Genomic DNA, 26,403 nt, shown 5'->3' with positions numbered 1-26,403 from the left:
TCAGTAAGTGATATTATTATTATTATTATTATTATTATTATTACTGTATAATCATTTAATTAATTTATACACCGCCCTACACCCGCAAATCTCAAGGCGGTTCACAGGCTAAAATCAGAATATAAAAACGCAGAATGCATACATTTAAATCGGTTTTTACCACAAAAAGGAGGAATAATGAGAACCCAAGACAACCTTGCAGCTAAAGCATAAAAGCAAACTTTAAAGCCTCCTGAATCTAACCCCACAGCCTTGGCCGTTTACACCTGAACCTGCCCGCCTGCTTCCAACGCCTCCCAAGCCCAGTTTTCACCTGCGCGGGTGGAAAGAAAAGAAACCACAACTCCCGGCATGCAACGGGGTGGATTGGCCCACCCTGAGAAGAAAGCGGAGGGGGGATCGAGAGATAGAAGCCTCTCCTGCCTTTTGGCGTTCGGGAACCCTCAAAGAACGGGAGGGAGGTCTAAACCTACCCGCGGCGGGATTTTGGTGCCTTCCGAAGTAGGCGGGGCCAGGGAAGGCGAGCGGCGGTTGGCGCGGGGCGGGGCCAGGGCGGTTGGAACCTTTTCGAGCGGGAGGCGGCGGCGGCGGCTTCGCCTCAGTTCCCCGTCAGGATGCAGAGCTCGGACCTGGGGAGCCGGGAGGACGGGAAGATTTGGCACCGCAAGCCCTCCCCGGCCACGCAGCAGGGGTAAACCGGGCGGGGAAACGGGCTTTAGGGGGGCTGGGGGGGACCCTGTGGAGCTCCCATGTCCAAGAGCAGGCTACCCTTTCGGTTCCAATGTATTCACTATTGAATTGGCCTTTTCTTCTTTTTTAAAATAATTTTAAAATAATTTTCAGCATATCATTTTACACAGTGATAAAACATATACAGTGGTACCTCGGGTTACAGACGCTTCAGGTTACATACGCTTCAGGTTACAGACTCCACTAACCCAGAAATAGTACCTCGGGTTAAGAACTTTGCTTCAGGATGAGAACAGAAATTGTTCTCTGGTGGCATGGCAGCAGCAGGAGGCCCCATTAGCTAAAGTGGTGCTTCAAGTTAAGAACAGTTTCAGGTTAAGAACGGACCTCCAGAACGAATTAAGTACTTAACCCGAGGTACCACTGTATTGACATCTTATACAATTTTTTTTGATTTCCAAAAAACGAAGGTCATGGCCACTGGTCCCATCACCTCCTGGCAAATAGAAGGGGAAGAAATGGAGGCAGTGAGAGATTTTACTTTCTTGGGCTCCATGATCACTGCAGATGGTGACAGCAGCCACGGGTTTTTTTTGGTTTTTTTTTAAAAAGACGCCTTGTTCTTGGGAGAAAAGCAATGACAAACCTAGACAGCATCTTAAAAAGCAGGGTAGGGGAAGGTGCTCTCACCACTTCATAACACCATGCTTTTGACACCTTCTTGTTTTCAGAGTCATCGTAAATATTATTCACAGTGCCACAGGCTATCATTCCAAGACCATTCGCTTTTTGAATGTGGCTTTTGACAGTTCCGGAGATGCACTGCTTTCTGGAGATCATCAAGGGAATATCTATGTTTTTGACTTGGTGGGCAACAGGCAAGTGCTGCTTCTTTGTCTCTGATCTTTTGATGTGCTCTGATTAAAAATATAAAAACCGTGGGTCAGTAGAGGGATACATACACTAGCACAGTTTTAAGCATGAAGTAGAGAGGTGAGCTCTTTCTAGATTACCCTTCCTGGCCCTAGTAAGTTCCTATCCAGTTGTTTATATACTCAAAAAACTGGGCTGCTTTCTCCGTAACTCTAAAACATAGTTTAGTGTTGCAAAAGCAAGCCTAAGGAAGCCTTATCTCAAACACTGCCCACCCTGTTGCCAAGATCAGGCACAAATAGCAGTTTGGAAGCTTTTGCTAACCATGGTTTATTGTGTCGTTTCAACTTTGGTTGATTTTAACAACTGTTATTCTTCATTTCATAAGATTGTCTTTTGGCTACTATATAGCCTGTGATATAATCACAAATGCTGTACTGAGGCATGTGTCTTACCAACAATCACTCTTTGATTTATGGCTGCAATGAGTTTTCCTTGTCTTCTGAAGTAATAATTTTGATTTGTTCAAATAGGTTCAAACTGGTGCAACGAACAATGCAAGCTTGTACTGCTCTGGCGTTTAATCTCCGCAGGAAAACAGAATTCCTTGTGGCTTTGGCTGATTATTCCATTAAATGCTTTGATACAGGTACTGAGCATGGTTAACAAAACCTGTGTTCCTTATATATGACTGCTTCTCAGTGTCTATTTCATCTCATGTGTGTGATGATAAAACTAGAGCTGTGGTTTTCAACTTTTTCTCGCTGAAAATTCAAAAAACTTGAAAATTGTTGAGGATCTTGGTGGACCACTTAATGGCTTTTCTTCCTGTTGTAGCAGTTGTAATGTGGTGATCTAGATGCTGTGTGATTTTTAGTTGCTTTATTTTAAAAACACCAACCATACAGCAGTTAAAAAGCAATATTAATGTTAATGCAAGAGGTCTCCCATCTCTTGTCTTCAGTCACAAATCCTCTAATACACCATGGACCACCAGAATGATCTTCGTGGACCACTGGAGGTCCATGGACTAGTTTAGGAACCTGAGAACTGGAGTTTTATTATCTTTGATTAAACCAGGAATACAGAACCCTTTTCAGCCTGAGGGCAGGATCCAGAACTGACCCAACCTCCACTGCTCTCCTTTTTAAAACAACACATTTTTATTACGGAGTACAGAGTCAGGTTTAAGGTGCTGGTTTTGACCTTTAAAGCCTTATGTGGCCTAGGACCCACATACCTACGGGACCGCCTCCCCTGGTATGCCCCACGGAGGACCTTAAGGTCCACAAATGACAACACTTTGGAGGGCTCAAGGTGGTTAGATTGGTCTCAACTAGGGCCAGGGCCTTTTCAGTACAGGCCCCGACTTGGTGGAATGCTCTGTCACAAGAGACTAGGGCCCTGCGGGACTTGACATCTTTCCGCAGGGCCTGCAAGACAGAGCTGTTCCGCCTGGCCTTTGGTTTGGACTCAGTCTGACCCTTATGTTTTCCTCCCCTTATGGTTTTGATCTATGGGCTACTTTTAAAATGAGGCTGCATTTTAAATGGCATTTTAACCTGTATTTTAAATTGGTTTTTTTCTTTTCCTATTATGTTTTTACTGGTGTTAGCAGCCCTGAGCTCGGCTCTGGCCGGGGAGGGCGGGGTATAAATAAAATTTATTATTATTATTATTATTAAACCAAAGATAAAGAACATAACAAAATATGTGCTATGATAGCATTTCCACTGGTCGTTTTTGACACCGGGGGGGGGGGCACCCGCTTATCATCTGACAGGTGATTCACTTTTCAGGCTGGAAGTGAATCTGGGTGGAAACGCTGTCTTTCAACCATCTCTGCCAGAGTCAACTCTCATATGGCTTCCCCTGTTTGCACCGGACACCTCTGAGAGTTCCCCCAGAAGCTTGAATTAGACTGTGCTAGAAGGTCCCACCACGGTCTTATCTCTTTGCTCTTCTTCTTTCCTTAGATACCAAAGAGCTTGTTAGTTGGATGAGAGGACATGAATCTTCAGTGTCCTCCATCTCCGTTCATGGTTCCGGTAGATACGCCATCACGTCGTCTACCGACACAGCCCAGCTTTGGGATCTCGACACTTTTCAGAGGAAAAGAAAGCTGCAAGTCCGCCAGTCTGTGGGCATTCAGAAGGTCAGTCCAAAGAAACATTTCCTTTGCCCAGCTTGCCAACCTTTTTGACACTTTCAGAGAGGCTTCCCCTTCCACAGTACCACATGGCCTGCTCCAGGCATTGTTGCAAAGTATTTGCTTTCAGTGATCGCTTCTTGTATTTCCTCCTTTTACCAGAGCTTGATTGTGCTGCACAAACTCAAGCCTGACTTCCCCCATTTTACAGGTTCTCCTGGAGTCCTAGTATTTTGGTACCTCGAAGCTCATGTGGTCCTATCCCATTGCAGAAGTATAATAGAGTTTAAACAGTTGAAATCTGGAAGCGCATATTTTAGACTCCTGTACCTTGGAAGTATTTCCTGCTCAATGCATGGACTCTTTCCAAGTCTTCCTCCCTGTGATTTCAGGTTTTCTTTCTTCCACTAAGTAACACCATCCTCAGCTGCTTTAAAGATAACTCTATCTTTGCCTGGGAGTTTGATACCCTTCGCTGCAAGTTTCAGCTGCCTTCGCCCGTTGAAGGATCTTCGTTGAGCTATAAAGTTTTTGCTGTTACAAGGTAATTCACACTCTGCAACCATGCAGAGGTCCTTCTAGGTAATGCTGAGTTATGGTTAGATTTTCCGGCATCCGTGTGTCTTGAGAGACAATAGATTGCGCCTACAGTGGTGAAGTCAAACTGTTGGAAGGTTACAGTTGGCTATAGAGCCATGATATGTATGGCTATAGAGACTGTTGGCTATAGAGACTGATATGGAGAGGGGGAGGCGGCCTATAGGAAGGAAGTTGAGCAGTTGGGGGAGTGATGCAGGAAAGACAACTTACTCTTTAACTTAAAGACCTGATGAAGAGAGCACAGTAGAGGTTATATTTTCTGAGAATCATCCAGAAAAATAATTTTTCAAAGGACTTGTTGATGGCATTTTACCATTGTACTGTTGAGAGTATATTAACTTATGGTCTGTGTGTGTGGTTTGGGAGTTGAACAGTCGGGGGGGGGGGAACAGTGCTGCCCAGGGTTGTAAAGACTGTGGAGAGAATAATTGGGTGCACTCTTCCCACCTTGGATCAAATCTACGCTTCCAGGTCTCATAAGAAAGCTGCAGAGATAGTGCAGGGTAGTGTGCACCCCAGAAATGATCTCTTTCAGCTTCTGCCTTCTGGAAGAAAGTACAGGGTTATAAAGACTAGGACTAGCCGCCTGAGAAACAGTTTTTATCCAAATGTGATTTTGGTTTTAAACACAGTGTAAGGTAGTCTCTGTGAGAGTATATTGTATTTAATTATAGGGTATCAGAGTTTTTAGGGGGTTAAGCAGGCTGGGATAGCAGGCTTGTTGGCTTTTGAATGATGTAGATTTTTTCATTTTCATTGTTCTGTATGGGACAATGATAATAAAGATTATCGTATGGGAGAAATCTGTTTTATTGCAGCTGGGGCAGATTAAGGCGTCTAGTTTTGCTGGTACAGGTGTGCCATGGGTTTTTTTCTCTCTGCACTCCTCCCAGCAGTCATTCCTCCTCTGGTCAATGTCTCATCCTTTTTGATTTATTTTTCCTCTGCTGTTGGGCAGAGGTGCTTGCCTCCAATCAGCTGGCAGAGCCACATGCTTTTTACTGAGTCAGACTGTTGGTCCACTTGGCTTGGTATCAGCTACCCAGACTAGCAGCGGTTATCCAGGCAGTCAAGGTGGGAGACATGCACACCTTCTGGATACAAAGCAGGTGTTCTACCACTGCGCTGAGACCCTTCCCCTCCATTCACGTCAACTATGTCTTGTTTTGGGGTGCAGAGATGGCCGTGTCCTTGCAGCGGGGGGCAAATCAAACCACCTTCACTTGTGGTGCTTGGAGTCGAAGCAGCTGCTTCGGATCATCCAGATGCCCACCAAAGTGCGAGCTGTTCGCCACCTCGAATTCCTCCCAGACAGCTTTGACGGTGGTTCTAATCAGGTGCGTGGCAGAGTTCGAAACAGAATGGTGTTCACTAAGCTCCTGGTAGCTGACACATACCATATTTTTCCGTGTATAAGATGCCCCCATGTATAAGACAATCCCTATATTTTTTTACCGCATAATTAAGAAATTAAGTTGTTTAGCTTTCTGGGGGTGTGGGGGAGGTCACTTCCACCAATCGCTTGCCCGCCACTGCCAATCACACAGCTTGCCACAGCCACCAATTGCCTGCCCACTCGCTGCCACCAACAGCCCACCCACCCACTTGGCCCAGCCAATCGCCAGCAGGCCTTGCCACAGCCACCAATCACCCGCCCAATCACCGCTGCCAATCTCCTGCTTGCTGCTGCCATTAATTGCACGTCCCCACTTTGCATTCGCTATCTGTGTATAAGACGACGCCCAATTTTTGCCTTTTTTTTTAAAAGCAAAAAAGCATCATCTTATACAGTGGTACCTCGGGTTACAGACGCTTCAGGTTACACGTTTTCGGGTTGCGCACCCAAGCTTCAAAGCCAGGGCACACTATATTAGCAGAGCGAACTGCGCACACAGAATAGGCGTGAGGCTTGTGGAAGCATACTACAACTACAGATTTATTAATCATAAATCAGGACAAAGAAACATGTTGTCTCTTTGTCTTCTCAGAGAGACGGGGAAAAGCAAAGGCTATACACACAACGGAAGTTCCCAGCAAACTGTACTGGAATATAAACAGACATGTGACACGCAACAGTTCTATGTCTGCATAATTTTTTTAAAAAACCTGTTGCATTAGAGTCTCCATATGTAAATGAAAACCATTTTCTTGCCTACAGAATATTACTGCATAATCTTACGCATGCTTACCCAGATAGAAGTCCTACTTAGGATCACAGCGTTATGTCTGTTTGCTTAATAAAGCAAATTAAGCTCTTTGTCCATTCCACATTAGCTCTCTTACACCCTCTTCTTTGCCCTCTAGGTTCTTGGAGTGCTGAGTCAAGATAATATCATGAGAGTCATCAACATAAGGACATGCAAGCTACTCTTTGATGTCGGCAGCCACGAGGAGGGAATCAGCCTTGTCGCCGTGAGCCCTAATGGGAGGTACATTGCAGCAGTCATGGAGAACGGCAGCCTTAACATATATAGTGTCCAGGCACTGACAAAAGAAGTAAACAAGGTACATCAGAAGAATCCTCTTTAATCACACCAAAGGCCCATGCAGTGCAGCATTCTGTTCTGACAGATGCCTTTAGGAAGTCCCTGCCAACTGTTGCTTTGGGACTGCATTAGAAAACACTTCTAATGTGTTTTCCTCTGGTCCGAGTTGCTTCCAGTTCCAATGCTCTGCTGTGGAAGAGCTATGGCTTCAGTGTGGGAGGAGCGGGTTGCAATGGAAAATCAATGGGCAGGGGACTCTTCCTCCCAACCAGTTTTTTTTCTCCCCTGCAAGCAACACCTCATGTGTGTTACCTTAGCAAATATACTGTACATCTCAGAGTTTTGATTTCAAACCAGGTGAAGAGTTCTCCCTGGAGGATAATGGCTATGAGTTGATTTATGATTTAAGGTGGGTCGGAAACTACTTGATTTAGTCTGCACATTGATATAAGCCATTCTAATGAATTGAGGGGGGAAATATCTACCTTAAAAGTTTAAAAACGATCAACCCAGATTTGAGTCTTTCTAAAATTGCCTTATCCACTAATGCCTCTTATGAGTTATAGGGCAGAATTTAGACAGGCTTCTAGAATTAGATAACCTCTACATTTCTTACTCAGCAGCATATTGGTTTGTATTTAGGCAGTGACCAGGATTATTTAGACTTTTAACTAGGTTTTACAGAATACATTTTGCATTCCGGCGTTGAAAGGTTTGTAATGGATCTCCTTCCTGGATTTTCTGCTTTTTAGCCTCCCCCACCTCTGTTTAAAGTGATTGAAGAGTCATCTAAAAGCAAATTTGACACTAGCAAGCTGACAGTGAGAGTGACACCCGGCATCTCAGAAAGACCCTGGCAATCGAAAAGGGGAAAGATCCAAACCAAAATGTTAAAACCACAGCCAGATGTGTCGCATGAGGATAAAGAGGTAAGAACCTTCGGCAGGGCAGGGCCAAGATCTGATTCCTGAAGTAGAAAATCCACACACACTACCCTGAGTTTCTTAGGAGGAAGGGTGGAATTAATAAAATAATAAGAAATAGAAGGTCGCCACTACTGTGACTGACTGTATGGAACAGCATTCCCTACCATTGATGCCCTCTAGACGTGTTGTTGTTGTTTTTCTAAACTACAACTCCCATCTTCCCTGACTATTGGCCATGCTGGTTGGGACTGATGTGAGTTGGAGTCCAACGTCTGGAGGCCACCAGGGTGGAGGAGGCTAGTATAAATCTTCCTCCTTGGAAATAGCGCACCCAAGGTTCAAATTTCTGCTACGACCACTAAGGGACGTGGGTGGCGCTGTGGGTTAAACCTCAGATCCTAGGACTTGCCGATCAGAAGGTCGGGAGTTCGAATCCCCGCAATGGGGTGAGCTCCCATTGCTCGGTCCCTGCTCTTGCCAACCTAGCAGTTCGAAAGCACGTCAAAGTGCAAGTAGATAAATAGGTACCGCTCCGGCGGGAAGGTAAACAGCGTTTCCGTGCGCTGCTCTGGTTCGCCAGAAGTGGCTTAGTCATGCTGGCCACATGACCCGGAAGCTGTACGCCGGCTCCCTCGGCCAATAAAGTAAGATGAGTGCCGCAACCCCAGAGTCAGCCACGACTGGAACTAATGGTCAGGGCTCCCTTTACCTTTACTTTACGACCACTAAAGCCAAGGCAGGCACTCTTCCCCAATATGTTTCTGAGCTAAAAAAAATTGGAAGATACATGTTTCATTCCACATTTTGTTCCTTCCCAGTTCCCAGCTCTTTTTCCCTTACAACTTGGCCGAGATGAGTTCTGCTAGAGAGATGCAAACATCCCAGTCTGGGAACACCCCTCTCGCCAGATAGCTGGTGATTATGCACAGTTGACTCAAAAGTTGTGCCTTAAAGGATGGCCGCTCTAAGGCAGCACCCAGCTGGTTTTGAAAATCAATAGATGGCATTTCAAGGTGAAGGACAGAAAAGAAGGGTAGCTTGGTCATAATGTGGACCTGCAGTAGAGACTGCAAGGTGCAGAATTCAAAACAGAGGAAAGAGGTTAGAGAGGAGAGACAAGAAGGGTGCGAAAAGGCCATCTCAGTGCAAGAAATAATTTGTGGCTCCTGTTCCAGAATGAGCTGCCTGATGGATTGAACAAGAAGCGGCTGCGAACCTTGCTGAAAGGATTTGGGGAGTATCCTGCAAAATACAGGTGCGTGGGGTGCAAACCTGATGTCTTTCCTTCTACCAAAAGTGGAGCTACTGCACCAGCCCCACAGCAGGGGGGTTGCTGCTGCTTACTGCAAGTGGGGAAGCCAGCGTGGTGCATATGCTCTGGTGGAGACACTCCTGCCGATGCATTTGCACCCTGCTGACTTCTCCGCTGCCTCATCCTTCGCAGTAAGCAACTGTGACCACACCTGTTGGGAAGCTAGCATCATGGCTCTGCCGCTTCTGCACAAACTGGCCTGTGTCTGCAAATCTCCCTTGTCGTTACAGGATGTTTGTTTGGCGGTCCTTACTTCATCTCCCAGAAAACCACTTGGCCTTTAGCAGCCTGTTGGATAAAGGGACCCATTCGGCTTTTGTGCACCTTCAGAATGAATACCCTATTAAAAGCAGGAAACTCTTGAGAGTCCTACAAAGGTAAATATGGACATGTTTTCAGGTGGGAAGGAAGGGAAGATGAGCCCCAGCCAGCTCAGCCACACTGACTAGGGCTGATGGGAGTTATAGTCCAAACCATCCGAAGGGCCCAGCTTAGTTAAGGCTGATTTAAACTCTTCACTAAATGAGATTCTTCTTGGCCAACTTTTCTCTGAGCACTTGCTTCTTCTGTCCATGTACAGGACCTTATCTGCTCTAGCTCACTGGTCCGCCATCTTTGGCGAGATGCCCTACGTCCCTCTGTTGGCCTTCCCTTTTGTCAAACTCTTCCAGAACAACCAGCTCATCTGCTTTGAAGTGGTTGCTACTGTAATAGGTAAGGCAGGAGCCCTCTTGAATGATGACACACTTCCTATACTGTGGGCTGTCTTTCAATAGTTATATGTTGGTTCCGTTAATCCAGGGTTTCCCAAACTTGGGTCTGTTTTTGGACTACAACTCCCATCATCCCTAGCCAGCAGGTCTAGTGGTCAGGGATGATGGGTATCGTAGTCCAAAAACAGCCAGAGACACAAGTTTGGGAAATGCTGCAATTAAGCCAAGCTATGATTGTCCAAGCACAGGCACTGCCTTTGAAGTAGCTTCCAAGAGACAGCTTGCACATAGCAGAGAGCTGTGAATTGCTGGCATAGCTATGGAGTCCAGCATCCACTCGATTTCCACAGTAAAGGGTGTGTGAGTCCATTAAAGGGGGAAATTGTTTACCAGCTAGCAAAATGCCCCTTGTTGTGATGTCTGGAGGGAGGACTGGTATGATGAGGACTTCTGTGGGATGCGCTGCAACATTCAACCCCCAAGAGCCCCTCTATCAATAAGGGTTGGGCTACCCAATATTGGGAATGAGTGGGAGAGGTTTTGCGCTGCTCAAAAGTGTCCCCAAGCACAGTATGTGGATTTTCCCAATAAGATTGAATGGCGGCCATTCACATGCTAGCGGGAGCTTCATCAAAATGTCACAGAGTGTAATGCTGTCATTGAAAAATGTCAAGTGGAAGGCACATTTGGGAGAAAGATTCAGTATCACTGCCCCCTTGTTGCATCCACCAACTTTTCAAACATGAGTTAGTCATTGGCAGGACCAAAACTGCAGATGATTTGTGTGCTGCTGTTAGTGCAATGAGCTGTTTCTGTTTCTTTTCTTTTTAGTTAATTGGTGTCAGCACTGGTTTGAGTTTTTCCCCAACCCTCCAGTCAACATCCTGGGCATGGTGGAGAACATATTGGCACATCATGACAAAGAGCTGCTTCAGCATTTCATGAGCTACAATATAACATCACAGGTTAAAAATAAATACATATTCAACCTTCGCATGGAACAGTATTAGCATGAGATTGTTCGATGTGTTGTGCTTAGGTGACCATTAATTGTCTTTGCCACCTGACACCAGGTTTACGCCTGGCCTCTTCTGGAAACCATGTTCTCGGAGGTTCTGACAAGGGAGGAATGGCTGAAAATGTTCGATAACATCTTCTCCAACCACCCTTCCTACTTTCTGATGGTGGTTGCTGCTTACATCATCTCTTCCAGAGCTCCTTTGCTTCACTGCAGTCAGAAGGAAGACTTTGAGGTGAGCATCTTGCTGCTGGGTCAGCGTGTCTATTCAGGGGGCCTAACTCTGTTCGCCTGGGAGCCTGGATCTTGCTGTATGACCAGTCCACACTAGTAGATAACTAAGCTCTATATCGGGGTGACTACCCTGTGACCCTCAAGATGTTGCTGAACTACAGTTCCTATAATCTCTGGCCAATGGCCATGCTGTCTGGAGCTGATTGGAGACATAGTGGAGCAACATCTGGAGTAGGGAATGTGTGAGGAATCCACCAAATTGGTACTCCAAAGCATACTCGCCTGACTCGATCTGGGTGGATTACAACCTGTATCAGATCGCGGATCCACTTCACAATCTGCAGTCTTTCCAGAGTCTTTACAAGGTAGGCTGACAGCTGCAGTGCTGCTTCTGTTCTGATAAAAGGTATTTCTCACATTTTTCAAAAAAAAAGGTCGCCCAGCCACTCCCAGACTATAGATAGGCAGATAAACTGTTTTTATAATCTCTGCAGCCCTCAGACCATTATATAAGCCCTATTAGATCTTTATTCATTGCCTTTATGTTTCTGTGCAGATTTCTTAAGGATTTTCCTTTCAGAGTCTGCTCAGCATTGGAGTGGAACAGGCTCAGTCCCCTCACCAGGCAGAACTGGGACAGACCAGATCCTAATGTGTCTACCCTTCCCTAATCTGGAGAGACCCAGGTTAACCACCCTTGCTCTCAACCGGCATTCTTCAGCCTTGGGTCCCCAGATGTTGTTGGGCTAAAACTCCCATCACCCCAGCCAGCTTAGTCCAGTGGCCAGGGATCATGGGAGTTGTAGTCTAACAATATCTGAGGACCAAGGGCTGAAGATCACTGCTCCAGGTGAAAGTTAGTGCCCCTTGGCATGAAGGGGGTCCCAACTATGACAGCAAATCCCAAGCAGAAGAGGTGTCACCTCTTATCCTGTTTTTCGTGTCATTGACAGAAGGTGGTAGCCCTGGAGGAAGGATTGACATCTGCTAAATAAATGTAAATGAGAAAGACAGGACCCCATGTGGTGACTCTTTGAGAGGGAGAGATGTTGCTGTCCCCCCCCCCTTCTGTTGATTTTCACCCTCATGCATCTCTTAAAGGCATGGGTACAGGGCCTTTGTGAGGGAAAACAGGAAATTTATTGGAAATTTATTATTTATTGGGCATGCTAGAGAAAAGCAACAACTGACAAAAGATAGATATAATATATTACAAGGACGGGAAGAAACACTGGACAGAATAATTGTCACACACAGGAAGGAGAGAGTTTGAACGCTTCATATGTAGGTGTAGAAATCCTTTAATGTGTCAATATGGAAGTCGTTGAAACGGCAGTTGCGATATTTTGACTGGAGCGTAATTGAAATTTATAAGATTTTGGAACACAGAAACAAAATAAATAATCAAACCATCAATTCTAGCACGTGGGGCGGGAGGGACCACCAAAATTGTATAATCTGTTAATGCCTTTGGTGCAGGTTCCGTCAGGTTCAAGGCTGGGGGACCTGTGGCCCTCCAGATGTTGTTGGACTCCACCTCCCATCAGCCTTGTTGACAGTTGGGGATGATGGGAGTTGTAGTTCAGCAGAGCCTGGAGGACTGAGGTCCAGTTGCCAGAATCCCAGGAAAGTTGAGCCAGCTCCAAATAGGATCCTCCCCCTATTTAGTAAAGGTAAAGGGACCCCTGACCATTAGGTCCAGTCGTGGCCAACTGTGGGGGTTGCGGCGCTCTTCTCGCTTTACTGGCCGAGGGAACCGGTGTACAGCTTCTGGGTCATGTGGCCAGCATGACTAAGCCGCTTCTGGCGAACCAGAGCAGCGCGCGGAAACGCAGTTTACCTTCTCACCGGAGCAGTACCTATTGACCTACTTGCACTTTGACGTGCTTTCGAACTGCTAGGTTGGCAGGAGCAGGGACCGAGCAACAGGCGATCACCCCGTCAGGGGGATTTGAACCGCCGTCCTTATGATGGCAAGTCCTAGGCTCTGTGGTTTAACCCACAGCGCCACCCGTGTCCCTCTCCCCCTATTTATTTCTGTCCTAAACCAAAGGCCACTTTCGTTGCAGTATTTCTTCCACCATCGGAACAACCTCGACATCGGCGCCGTGCTGAAAGAGGCCTACCACCTCATGGAATGCACCCCGGCTGACATCCACCCACGCCGCATGCTGGAGGACTTTGTGCCGCTGACCAAGGGCCAGTACCCCATCTTTAACAAGTACCCCAAGTTCATTGTGGATTACCAGGCTCAGGAGCGAGAGCGAATCCGACAGGATGAGATCGAGTACCTGAGAGAGAGGTATTGAACCGGTGGCAGCGGGGAATTAGTTGGGCGGCCTGTTTTGCAGATTTGATGGAAAGATGACTGGCAACTCGGGGGGCGGGATGGGAAACTGAACTGCCCTTCAAGAGGGCAATCTAGCCCAGTCTTGTAAACCAGGACTTAGACTATCTTCTTTGGAGATCAGTTGCATTAGAAGATGCTGCGTTCCTACAGTGGTACCTCCGGTTACGAACTTATCGTATTTTTCAGTGTATAAAACAAAGTTTTTTTCCTTTAAAATAATGTCAAAAATGTGGGGGCGTCTTATACACAGAGGCCATCTCCCCCCATTTTCTTAAATTGGAGTCCCCCAAAATAGGGGACGTCTTATACAGGGGGCCGTCTTCTAGATGGAAAAATATAGTAATTCATTCCGGAGTTCGGTTCTTAAGCCGAAACCGTTCTTAACATGAGACGCGCTTTCGCTAATGGCGCCTCCTGCCACCAGCGTGCGACTTCCACTCACGTCCCAGGGCAAAGTTCGCAACTGGGAGCATCTACTTCCAGTTTAGCGGAGCTCATAACTCGAAGCGTTCGCAAGGAGGACGGTACGTTACACGAGGTTCCACTGTATTTGTCTGTGGCTCCGGACTAGAAGCAGTGGGTGGAAATTGCAAGGAAAGCAGATTTTGGCTAAACATTTGGGTGACACTTCCCACTGTCAAGAGCAGTTTGACCGTGAAACAGCCTGCCCATTGGAAATAGTGAGGTCTGCTTTGCAAAGGTCTGGTGGCTTTTTGGCTGAAAGGGGAGGAGATGCAGGCACCATTAATGAGTGACACTTGCAAATCACTGTTCCTTAGCCCGTGTGGTTTGATTTCTAACTATGTAGGCAAAAGTAAAAAGGCCACCCGACATCTTTGTGTCATTTTGACAGGCAGATGCCCCTTTGAAAGGAAATAACTGAACATTTGAAGAGAAAAATATCTTGGGTTTTTGGACTTGCCCATCTATTTATTGCCAGTACAGTTGTACCTCAGACGTCGAACGCCTTGTGAGTCGAACATTTTGGCTCCCGAACGCTGCCAACCCGGGAGTGAGTGTTCCAGTTTGCAAACGTTGTTTTGGAACCCGAATGTCCGGCATGGGTTCTGATTGGCTGCAGGAACTTCCTGCAGCCAATAGGAAGCCGCGCCTTGGTTTCTGAACATTTGGAAGTCGGATGGACTTCCGGAACGGATTGCGTTCGATTTCCGAGGTACAACTGTAGATAAATGTATAGCGTTTGGAACAATGGTGTTTTTTTTAATGTACAACAAACTTTTCCCCCCTCTTTAGCCTGCATTGCTTTATAATCTAGGCCAGTCTATAGTGATCTATACTGCCTACGTATAGTATTTGAGATTAAAAACTGTTTTGTTCTTTGAACTGAAAAGGTGATGGACTTGCTTGAACTCTTGCTTCATTAAACAGGTTTGAAATTATTTTATTTTTTGAACCCTGCCCACTTAACTGCATTACCCCACACACTACATTTGCTTCCAACAAATGTAAAAGCAAAATGAAACCTCAAACATTTGAAAACTTCCCTATGATTGTTCTTTGCAGACAATTGGTCCAGGAGATAGAGGCCAAAGCAGCCGAGCGCAGAGTGGAAGACGAAACTTGGTATCGGAAGCAAGAGCTGCTTCAGGAGGCTGAGGAGCAAAGGAGGAAGATTCTGCTTAAGGAAGAGGAGAAACTAGCAGAGCAAAGACGGAGGTATTTTCCGTTTTAGCATCCCTGGTACTGACCACGGGAATATTACTGGAAGAACTGCTCTTCTGCAGATGGACTTGTCTTGCAAAATAAATAATGTTTCATCTTGCAAAATATCATTTCCCTGTTTAGATTACATTTGTAAAAAGCTCTACCTTATTGGGTCACAGAGCAGGGTGGATTTGATTTAAATCAAATCGATTTAAATCACTAGTCAGTAAGACTTGATTTAAATCATTTTTTTTAACAGACAGACTCATTCTTGCTAGTATAATATTTACAACCAGATGAAGGTTTCATTTTTGAAATAATAATTTTTTTACAGTTTTTACAGTTATATCAAAAATTACTGATTTGGTTATACTATTAGAAATACACAGATAATTATGAAATTATTGTGAGGTTTAATAAATTAACAACTTTTGGACAACTTTTGTGCCATACTACTTTATTGGAAGGATGAAGATAATCATTTCCTTGATAACAATTGAAACAATTTTTGTAACTAAAGCAATAACATTATAGCATATGTATCCATGTTTGTTAACTGATGTGGTTAAACAATTTAAAAACAAAAACAAAACCATAGAGTTTTAGCACACATGAAAAACTTAAAACAAATCCTTATTTACTGATTCATAGTCTTTGGATTACAGTGGTACCTTAGTTCTCAAACAGCCTAGTTCACAATCAACTTAGAACCCGAATGTCGCAAACCCGGAAGTGAGCATTCTGGTTCTCGAATTCTTTTTGGAAGTCAAATGTGTCCTGAGCTTCCGTTTTTAGTGTGGCACTTCCATTTTTAGAGAGATCGCGCTGATTGGGCTGGTGAGGAGAAGTGTCCTGGCAGCGCTCTGAAGCCCAGCTGCTTGGATGAAAGAGAGAGAGAAAAATTGTGCTGATTGGGGCATTGGATAAAAGTGTCCTGGCAGCATTCTGCAGCTCAGCTGCTTTGACAAGAGGGGGGGGGCGGGTGGACTGGGGGGGAGAGAGAACTTTTGCCTCCCTTTCCTTCCCCTCACTTAAACTGCCCTCTCCTGCATCCAGTTAGCCACCTCCTTCCCCCCACACACCCATGCTCGCTCTTCGTCCCTCCAGTTTGAATGTTTCCACACACACACCCCACTTAAACTCCCCCCTCCATTCTCGTCCCTCCAATGGCAATGGGTATATCACTGTCTATTGTCACTGGCAATGGGTAGATCACTGTCGTTTGACCAAACTCCGGGAGGCAGTGGAGGACAGAGGTGCCTGGCGTTCTCTGGTCCATGGGGTCACGAAGAGTTGGACACGACTAAATGACTAAACAACAACAACAAGAAGATCACTGTCAGTTTTTGATACTGGGTAGTAGATTGCAGCCTGGTTTACTGCTTTCATTTTCTGGATCAGTGGTCTCATTAGATAGTATAATTCATGCTAAATTGCTGTTTTAGGGGTTGTTTTTAATTGTCTGGGTCAGATTATTCCATTTTGCATTACTTTCTATGGGAAAGCGCGCCTTGGTTTAAGAACGCTTTGTTGTTTTTTAATCATTTCTATTGATTTTCCAATAGAAAACATCCAATTAATGTATCCAATCCTAATACTCCAATTAAAATTAAAAAAACTAAAATAAAAAAGACCAAACTATAGTCCAAATTGTATTTATTAATTTTGGAGGGCTCCCCACGGTCTGGATCTCTGAAGCATATCTCCACATCTTAGTTCTGCTTCTTCTCATTGTTTCCATATTTTCCACATTTTGATTTTAACGCTTCATAATTCTTTGTCCCTCAGTCCATGATTCTCAATCATGTCAAACATCATGTACTTTCATCCGTCGAATACAGCTTTGTTAATATATAAGAACGCTTTGGTTTTGGAACAGACTTCCGGGACGGATTAAGTTTGAGAACCAAGGTACCACTGTATAATGTAACTTAAATAGAAAACTATCTTTAGAAAGATTTTTCCTCCAGAAGCATTTTATTTTAAAAGTCCAAATTAAAAATTTAAAAATCTGTTGTTTTTTAAAAATAATATTTTATTTTTATCCACCCTGTCAGAATTGCTACAGTAGGCAGCTGGAAGTTGCTTCCAGAATTTCACACTGCATCAGTTTTTGGGCTACACTTCCCATTATCCCTGGCAATGGTAGCTGGGGCAGATGGCCAGCTGCTTAGAAAAGGCTACTAATGCCCAGTGTCACTTCTATATCATAAGAGGGTCACTTGTTCCTGCCCTCCTTGATTCCTGCCTCTGTGTTTGCATTTTGAAGACTAGCCGCTGTGAAGCGAGAGCTGAAAGTGAAGGAGCTGCAGTTACTGGAAGCCGCAAGGAGGCGTTTCCTAAAGTACCAGCAAGATCAGCGGGAAATGGAGCTCAAAAGGCTTGATGACGAAATTGCAAGAAAGGTAAAGCAACACTGGGAAGAGCCAAAGGCTCCCCATCTCGGCTTTGCTCTTCTGCCTTTAAACTGCTCTCCTGCATCTTTCTCCTGCTTGGGTGTGGACTAAGCCGAAAGTGGATTGTGAAACCAGCAGGTGTCGCTTCTTTGAGGGTTTCTGGACTATTCTCTCATTTCCCAGGGCCATCTAACAGCTTTCTTGAGTTAGGTGAGCTGGTCTCTCTATGGCCACATAGCCATCATTTGAGTGTGTGGATTCAGCCCCAAACAACTTCACTATGGGGTTGGGTTCATCTGAAAAGTTAGTCCCTGCTGGTCTAGATCCAAGTAGGAAAGCTGTAAGGGGAGGCTGCGAGGTGGAAGATGCCTTTTTACAAGAGGCTGTATTGATTAACGATACCGCTTCCCCTCACCCTGGTGGGTGGGTTGTTATTTATTTATTTATATATATATATAAATATATATAACGTTGCCTCAGGAGAGTGAGGAAAATTCTCAGGGATGATTCACACCCTGGCCGGCACTTTCTTGAGCTCCTGCCCTCGGGCAGAAGATATAAAAGCATGATTAATCACACCAACAGGGTAAAGAACAGCTTCTATCCGTGGGCTGTTAGGCTGCTGAATGAAAAGATAACAACAGGGCAACTGACTTTCGGGTTTGGTGGGTGTGCGTCAGTAAACAAGGGGAATTAAGACTAAGAGAGCTGAGTGGGGGGTGCTCATGTAATCTCACTGTATACAAGTTGTAAAAGCGACAATAAAGTATTTCAATTCAATATATACAGTTGTACCTTGGTTGTCAAATGCCTTGGTACTCGGACGTTTTGGCTCCCCAACGCCACAAATGGTCTGGTTTGCAAACTTTTTTTGGAAGCCGAACGTCCGACGTGGCTTCCGCAGCATCTGATTGGGTGCAGGAAGCTCCTGCAGCCAATTGGAAGCCACGCCTTGGTTTTTGAACCGTTTAGGGAGTCAAAGGGGCTCCTGGAACAGATAAAGTTCGAGAACCAAGGTACCACTGTATGTGGAGATGCTGGCAACAAAAGAAGGGACATCCTTGCTCTTCTGGGCTAACAATCTCTTTCTGTCCTAGGCGTCTATGAGAGAGCAAGAAACTGCTGCTACAGTTCAGGATGTAGAAGTGCGGCAGATGGAGCTCACGGCACAAAGGCGGCTTTTTGAGCAGGTTTGTGTGCTTCACTTGCTGGGACCCTGCAGTCGTATCTCATCTGAAGGCAGCCCTGTTTAGGGAGGTTTTTAATGTTTGGGGTTTTATTGTGCTTTTAATTCTGTTGGGAGCCACTCAGAGTGGATGGGGAAACCCAGCCAGATGGGCAGGGTATAAGTAAATTATTATTATTATTATTATAAATTTTTGTTGTTGTTGTTTGGACTATGCCTTGCCCTTGTATTTCACTGTGGTTTGGTAGACATTTGATGCATCTCTACAATTGGTTAGAGCTTTATCCTCCTCACTGTCAAAGCTGAGATTGGATGCAGATGGAAATCTGAGTGGCTTGGAAAGTTTACTATGTTGGAGAGGGACCGAAGAGGTTGGATGGCCATCTGTTATGTATGATTTAGTTGAGATTCCTGCATTGCAGGGGGCCAGACACGATGACCCTCAGGGATTGCTTCCAACTCTGTGATTCTGTGCTGCCCGATCTGATTTTCAAATTGGCAACAGGCTAGAAATCCGGCTGTTCTAACCTGCAGAATCACTCCAGCTCCTCTTGTTCGGCATGGCAGTTCAGTCCTTTTTGTACCTTTTGAAGATGCATCCCTGTTACTACTTCTGATACAAAACAAACTCCAGCTGATAAAAAACACTCTTCCATGCCATCCTTGTTTCTAACCAAAGTTTCTACCTCGGCAGAAACTACTCAAAGAGCAGGAAAGTGTGGCTCAGGAAGTGAAAGGGGAGCTGGACGTGAGCCGGGCAAAAGCTGATCACGAAGACCTTTTCCTTCAGAGGCTGATTGAAATTGAGCAGGACGGAGAATCGAACGCAAAGCAAGTAAGAGCAGAAATTGTTGTAGCTCCTGATTTTTAACCTTGTGTTGGAACACACAAGTTTTCCCATAATTCATAATCAATATTGTGACCCACACCTTGCGCCCATCCTGCCCCACGCTGTCTCAGTGAATGGTAGTGGCGCCTACTGTTGGGGAGTGTGACTCTGTGCCCCCAAACCAGGCCAGTCTCTCCTGGCTTCACATGCCTATTCATCTCTAGATGTCTTTTAAGCAAAGCAAGCTACTGTACTTTCAGGGTTACACAGAAAGTTCACAAAAGGTCTGCTCCACTTACCCAAATATACTCATTTATTAGTGATTTGCGGATAATGGCGGGGGGGATTCCTTTTTGCAAAGCCTCCTTTTTTGATCGCCTGCCGACAATTGTCACCCTTCATAGGCAAGCAATGAGGCTCTTCTTACAAACCTGGCGCATTCCTCGAGGGAACAGACTCAAAGCCTGTCTCTCCCTGATGCAAATGGTATCTTTTTTCTCTTTTCTTTTTTTGAGGTGGTTGAAGAATGCTTGGCCAAAGCCGATCAAGAGCACATTAACACGGACTGGCGGACTCAGGTCCTGCGCAAGCAACGAAGCAGCGACCTGGATCGCGACCTGCGATATCGAGAGCTGGCCAGGCACCTCCGTAACAACAGAATGGCGGAGTCAGAGCTGTTTGGGGCAATGAAAGAGGAGGAAGCCAGAAAAGTGAGTGCTGAGAGGTTGGCCAGAGTTGTTTGTGCCTCTGGTGGTGGACGCGGTTGGGTCACAGGGCACGGGGAGGGACCACTTCTGTGGCTGATGAACCGCACATTCAGTTCACCTCTTGCGTGGCTCTGGTTGGGCGACTTACGGTGTGTTGCTTCCTGTTTCTTCAAAATGCAGCAGCCCGTTTGCTCCCTCGCTGCAGTCCCAACTGTTGCGTTCCAAAGGCAAGGAAGGATTGGACCCTGATTAATAAAATACACACGAGGCTTGGCCAGCAAGACTCTGGGAGGAATTGCGTATAATAATCTGTCACACCCTGGCCCAGGTCCCTTTTATTAACAAAAGAACCTATAACCCAGTGCTGTAAAAACCAATCAGATGTCCTCTGAGCATTTCAAAAACATCCCCATGTGGGACAAAGTTAGATCAGAGAAATCCTTTTAACTACAAAGAAACTATTTCCTACTTGAGGATGCATACGTAGTTCAGAGTAAATAAAATAGGAATCAAGGAGGAATGCTTTTAGCAAACCCTGGAGGTCATAAACAGCAGTAAACAGGAGAGGAAGGACAGGTAGTATCTACCATCTCCTTGTGAACTCTCTTCCTGAACTCTCTTCCTGGCCCTAAGATTGACAAAACTAACAAAAGCTATATCAAAAGCTGCCTTCTATATTTATGGCCCAGGATGCCTGGTGAAGCAACTGGCCTGTGTAATATGCTATACATGACTGTCAGGCAGAGAGAATGGACAGTAGAGAAAATGGGCAGAGGTGCAGAGGCTCGTGGGATTTGATCAGAAATTATTGTCAATGAATCAAGCCCAGTCAAAGCAATGCTTTCATCGCTGACACAATGGCATGCTCCATTTTTCATAATTCCTCATAGCAGTCCCACCTGAGCCCCACACCAACTGGGATCCCTGCACTTATGCCTCTTTCCATCGCCTTCATAGAAAGCTCTGCAGGAATTCGAGGCTGGGGTAGGGGACGCAGGTGGCGCTGTAGGTTAAACCACAGAGCCTAGGACTTGCCAATCAGAAGGTCGGCGGTTCAAATCCCCGCAACGGGGTGAGCTCCCGTTGCTCGGTCCCTGCTCCTGCCAACCTAGCAGTTCCAAAGCATGTCAAAGTGCAAGTAGATAAATAGGTACCCCTCCGGCAGGAAGGTAAATGGCGTTTCCGTGCGCTGCTCTGGTTCACCAGAAGCGGTTTAATCATGCTGGTCACATGACCCGGAAGCTGTACACCGGCTCCCTCGGCCAATAAAACGAGATGAGTGCCGCAACCCCAGAGTCGGCCACGACTGGACCTAATGGTCAGGGGTCCCTTTACCTTTACCTTTAATGCACTTGTTAGTTAAGAGCAATAAGAAGCAGACAGCTTTCAAAGCAGGTGTGAGCCTATTGCAGCAACAAAAAATAATCTTTTTGCACCCTAAAGGAATCTACAGTTATTATGGCATGAGCACCGCAACCCCAGAGTTGGTTACGACTGGACCTAATGGTCAGCACCTTTAAGAGTGCTGGTCCCTGATGCTGCTGCCTCCTTCTTCAACTGCTCTCTCTCCCTTTTTCAATACAGCATCTTCTCTGTGCCTGTTTTCTTTCAGTGGGAGGAACTCCTGGAAAAGCAAGAGCAGCTAGCAGCAGAGCAGGCTGTGACCGCTGCTTTGGATGCCAACAGGAAACGCTTTCTAGAACGGGAAATGAACGATGCTGTAGAATTGGCTGAGAAGCTCCAAGACGAGGACAGCTATTTTGGTGAGTGCTTAAGCCTCCTGCATGCAGTCCACGTGTTTTGTTCATTTACTTCAGGCATTTCTGTAAACCTTCCCCCCCCCCTTAATACTACCTAATACTACCTAATACTAGAGCCAGTGTGGTGTAGTGGTTAAGAGTGGTAGTCTTGTAATCTGGGGAACCGGTTTCGAGTCTCCGCTCCTCCACATGCAGCTGCTGGGTGACCTTGGGCTAGTCACACTTCTCTGAAGTCTCTCAGCCCCACTCACCTCACAGAGTGTTTGTTGTGGGGGAGGAAGGGAAAGGAGAATGTTAGCCGCTTTGAGACTCCTTAAAGGGAGTGAAAGGCGGGATATCAAGTCCAAACTCCTCCTCCTCCTCCTCTTCTTCTTCTTCTTCTTCTTCTTCTTCTTCTTCTTCTTCTTCTCAGACATCAAAATTGAAGCACATGGTGGTAACATTTGTGGTCCATTTGAAAGCTAGTGTGCTTATATCATGGATACGATAAGTGTGAGCATCCTGTGGCCGTCCAAATCTCCTTGGGCAACAGATCGCATAATCCCTGACCATTGGCAGTGCTGGCTGAGGCTGATGGAAGCCGATTTTTAACATTTATATGCCACCTTTCTCTTCCAAGGATCTCAAGGTGGCGTTTCTGGTTCCCCTCCTCCCCCTTTCATCCTCACAAACAACCCTGCAAGGTAGGTCAGTCTAAGAGATGGTGACTGGCCCAAGGACACCCAGGGAGCTTCATGCCTGAGTGGGGATTCGAACCCTGAACTCCCAGGTCGTAGTCCAACTGTCTTAACTACAGAGGTACCTTGGTTTAAGAACAGTCCTGTTTATAAACGATTCGGTTTATGAACGCCGCAAAACTGGAAGTAGTGTCCTGGTTTGCAAACTTTACCTCAGTCTAAGAATGGAATCCGAATGGTGGAAGGGCGCTGGCGGCAGGAGGCCTCATTAGGGAAAGCGCGCCTCAGTTTAAGAACGGTTTTGATTTAATAATGGACTTCTGGAACGGATTAAGTTCGTAAACCAAGGTACCACTGTACAGTGGTACCTTGGTTAAGAACCTCACGTACCTTGGTGGTACCTCAGGTTAAGAACTTAATTCATTCCAGAGGTCCGTTCTTAACCTGAAACTGTTCTTAACCTGAGGTTCCACTTTAGCTAATGGGGCCTCCCGCTGCTGCCACCCGATTTCTGTTCTCATCCTGAAGCAAAGTTCTTAACCTGAGGTACTATTTCTGGGTTAGCAGAGTCTGTAACCTGAAGTGTCTGTAACCTGACGCGTCTGTAACCCGAGGTACCACTGTATTACAGAACATCAGGATAGTCACATCCCTCCACGTTTTGACCTTGGTCCAGGCACTTGCTATCCCCCTCCCTGTCTTAAGTTACCTTGAGCCCAGATTCAAACTTCCTAAATGATTCTGTCAGGGTTAGAATAAAAATAAAATGGGATAACCCCCATTCACACCACTTTGAGTTCCTTGGAGAAACAAGGGAATTTGATAACAGTAGTACACTGGAATCATGCTGATAATACGTTCAATGTGTTCAGTTTATCAATCTCTCCATCATTACTTCATTGTGTACAGACTAGGGGCTGGATAGTCCTTGTGGACTGTCCTTCCCTGGAGGATTTTACGCAGAGGTTGGGTGGCCATCTACCATGGATGCTTTAGTTGAGATTCCTGCATTGCAGAAGGTTGGACGAGATGACCCTTCGTGTCCCTTTCAGTTCGTATGATTTGATGATTCCTGGGTCATCCTGCTTCACAGATAACCTAGACTAGCTCTGTATTTCTGTGAGCCTTGAGGCTAGACTGACATGATGGAGTTGCTCTTGAAGATTGTTCTAAGGTCTTGGCTAGTGTAGGAATGAACCAAGGCGGCATATGAAAGCCTGTATTCAGTGTCCTGATAGTGTTCAAAACACAATTCCGGATAACACATGGGCAGTGTCAGGGATTTGACATCAGAGCTAGGAGTGGAGGCAGGGCTCCCAAGCGATGCCGGAGAAGGGCCCAGCAGGGAGAGAGGAGACTCAGCAGCTGGGTAAGGAAATCAGCGCTACACCAGGGATAAAGGGGGGCGGATGGGGGAATCGGAGAGAGGGCTCCAGGACTCTTCGCCGAAGACCAGCGGGGAGAGCACAGGTCCTCCGCTACCCACACCCACCCTGCGCAGAAGACTTCCGTGCAGGGAAAGTAGGCATAGACTTGGCGTCAAAGAATTTCTTTGCTGGAAGAAATTCAAGAAACACCCACTGACGGATTCTGCTAGCGACTGAACAGCCACGAAGTGAAGGTCTGTCCAGCCAGGAAAGGTTTAACCAGGCTACCTAGCCAGGAGTGGCGGCAACTTACGCACGAGCAACCCCATACAACCATTACAGGCAGGGTATAAAATAATTATTATTCAGATAATACGTTCCATGAATAAATGAAGTGCTTTTGTATGACAGCTTCAAAAATGGCATCATTTTCATCATGATTCAGGGTATAAAGTTGATGTGGCTTTGGTGTAAAATTGATAAAATACATTGGCTCAAAGTGTGCCTGTAACTTAGCAAGAACTTCCTGGGTCCCGCCTGTCCCCTTTCTGCAGAGAGACTGCGCGACTTGAGAGCCTCCCAGACCCGAAAGAGTACAGAATCCCTCATGTCACCCAGCAAGACTCAATCACAGCCTGGCAATGTCTGCTTAAACGATTCGCCGGCAGAAGAAGCATCAAAACACTGTAAGTGGCTAAGCAAAGTCTTTTGGGCTCCTTCCAAACAAACGAATAGGTTGTTCTCCATCCTGTGGATGAGATTAGCTGGGAACCAAATGGTTTGTTCTGATCTCCCTACCCCACCTCCACAATAAAGATGTAGCGATCCAGCTTGATTTGCAGGAGTTTGGCCAGTTCGTTTTATGAACTTTGTGCACCTTATGTGTCTCAGCACTCTTGAGGCCAAAGGCAGGAGACGGATCCAAGCAGTTAGAACTTTTTCTGTCTAGCGCTGGATTGTCTCTATAGGATAATAGGAGGACACTCAGCACATCTCTCATCAGGTTTCATTCGTAGCCTTTGGCAAGGGAATTGTCAAAATATTTTGAGAATTCAGATGTATAATGCTTTCTCTGTAAAGGTAAAGGAACCCCTGACCATTAGGTCCAGTCGTGACCGACTCTGGGGTTGCGGCGCTCACCTCGCTTTATTGGCTGAGGGAGCCGGCGTACAGCTTCCGGGTCATGTGGCCAGCATGACTAAGCCACTTCTGGTGAACCAGAGCAGTGCACAGAAACGCCGTTTATCTTCCTGCTGGAGCGGTACCTATTTATCTACTTTCACTTTGATGTGCTTTCGAACTGCTGCGGGGATTCGAACCGCCGACCTTCTGATCGGCAAGTCCTAGGCTCTGTGGTTTAACCCACAGCGTCACCCGTATCCCTTCCACTGAGAGAACACAATGCTGGACTAGGTGCCCGATCCTGTACACTCGTCTTACGTTCTTTTCACATGTGCAATTACACTTTCCAGATAAAACAACTTCATGCCGCTTTGATCTCCAAAAAGTTGCTGTTCCACCCTTGTAATCCCCAGGGGGGGGGCTTTTAATTCTTATCTTTCCTTTTTTTGTTAGTTTCTTTAGACAGAGGACGGCAAGAGCTGGAATCCAGAGAGCAGGAGTTGCTGGTGGAAGTAAGACAGCTCAGGCGAAAGGTCATGTCGCAGGCGCGTGGAAAGCAAGCCCCACCAACAGATGCGCAGTGGAGCAGCTGAAGGGACAACATCTGCCTGCAGATGGACTTTTTCCACTTAGGAGCTGCATTTAAGAGATCAAAGGGACTGATTTTTTAAGACCATTTTTATTCTCAATGCCTTTAGAAATATTTTTGTACATAAAAATAAAATACCAAACGAAAGGTGTAGCTGTTTTTTAAAGCAAATCTTTAAAGTAAAAGACACAAGTATTTTCAAATAAAACACCAGCTGTTAAGTTGTGGGTGAACATATCAGACGACATAGCGATTCTTCAAACAGCTCTTCTTTATTCAGAGGCCAGAACAGAACTGAACTGAAGGGCTCTGTCAGCCTGCTTATATAGAGCTCCAGTACCTTGTTACTGTAACAACTTTCTAAAACTATCCAATCACTGAATGTCACTTTTGATCCTTCATTTGCATAACTATCTACAGTATCCCCCTGCTGGCCCAGGGTGAGAACTTCAGTACATAACACCAGCAATACATGGTGCATAAAAGCATGCAGCTCAGTGTCCCTATCAGAAATAGGTCTGGTGACATATTTTGACCAATTCTACCAAATCAATACTGTAGTGCTTGGATTCAAGCTTATTTGGCCCCACTGATTGTATAAAGAGGACTAAATCTGCACAAATTCCAGTAACCCAACTTAATGGAGTCTATGTGCAATCTCTTAAATTACTGACAAAAATGATGTTCACTGATGCCAAACAGAAGCATGTCACATAAAGAGAAAACACATTGTTTCAGCCCCATAACATGTTGG

At 45.8% G+C, this 26,403-nt stretch overlaps 1 protein-coding gene across 1 annotated transcript; it reads left to right on the top strand.

The window, feature by feature from the left end:
* Positions 1–535: 535 nt before the first annotated feature.
* Positions 536–25,800, top strand: TBC1D31 (TBC1 domain family member 31). The gene is made up of 22 exons (XM_081918710.1): positions 536–691; positions 1,422–1,568; positions 2,097–2,212; positions 3,540–3,718; positions 4,105–4,256; positions 5,490–5,649; positions 6,617–6,817; positions 7,551–7,727; positions 8,900–8,979; positions 9,267–9,413; positions 9,617–9,750; positions 10,581–10,714; positions 10,823–11,002; positions 13,071–13,303; positions 14,876–15,028; positions 17,286–17,421; positions 18,510–18,602; positions 19,293–19,433; positions 19,943–20,137; positions 21,747–21,897; positions 24,493–24,624; positions 25,514–25,800. Exons 1-22 carry the CDS (start codon positions 615–617, stop codon positions 25,651–25,653), a joined length of 3,258 nt encoding a protein of 1,085 aa, XP_081774836.1. The 5' UTR covers positions 536–614; the 3' UTR covers positions 25,654–25,800.
* The last annotated feature ends 603 nt before the right edge of the window (positions 25,801–26,403 follow it).

The sequence above is a fragment of the Podarcis melisellensis genome (genome assembly GCF_964234715.1).
Source record: "Podarcis melisellensis genome assembly, chromosome: 7".
Classification (NCBI taxonomy): Eukaryota; Metazoa; Chordata; class Lepidosauria; order Squamata; family Lacertidae; genus Podarcis; species Podarcis melisellensis.
Note: the sequence above shows the minus strand (reverse complement) of the source record. Positions and strands in the feature narration are given on the sequence as shown.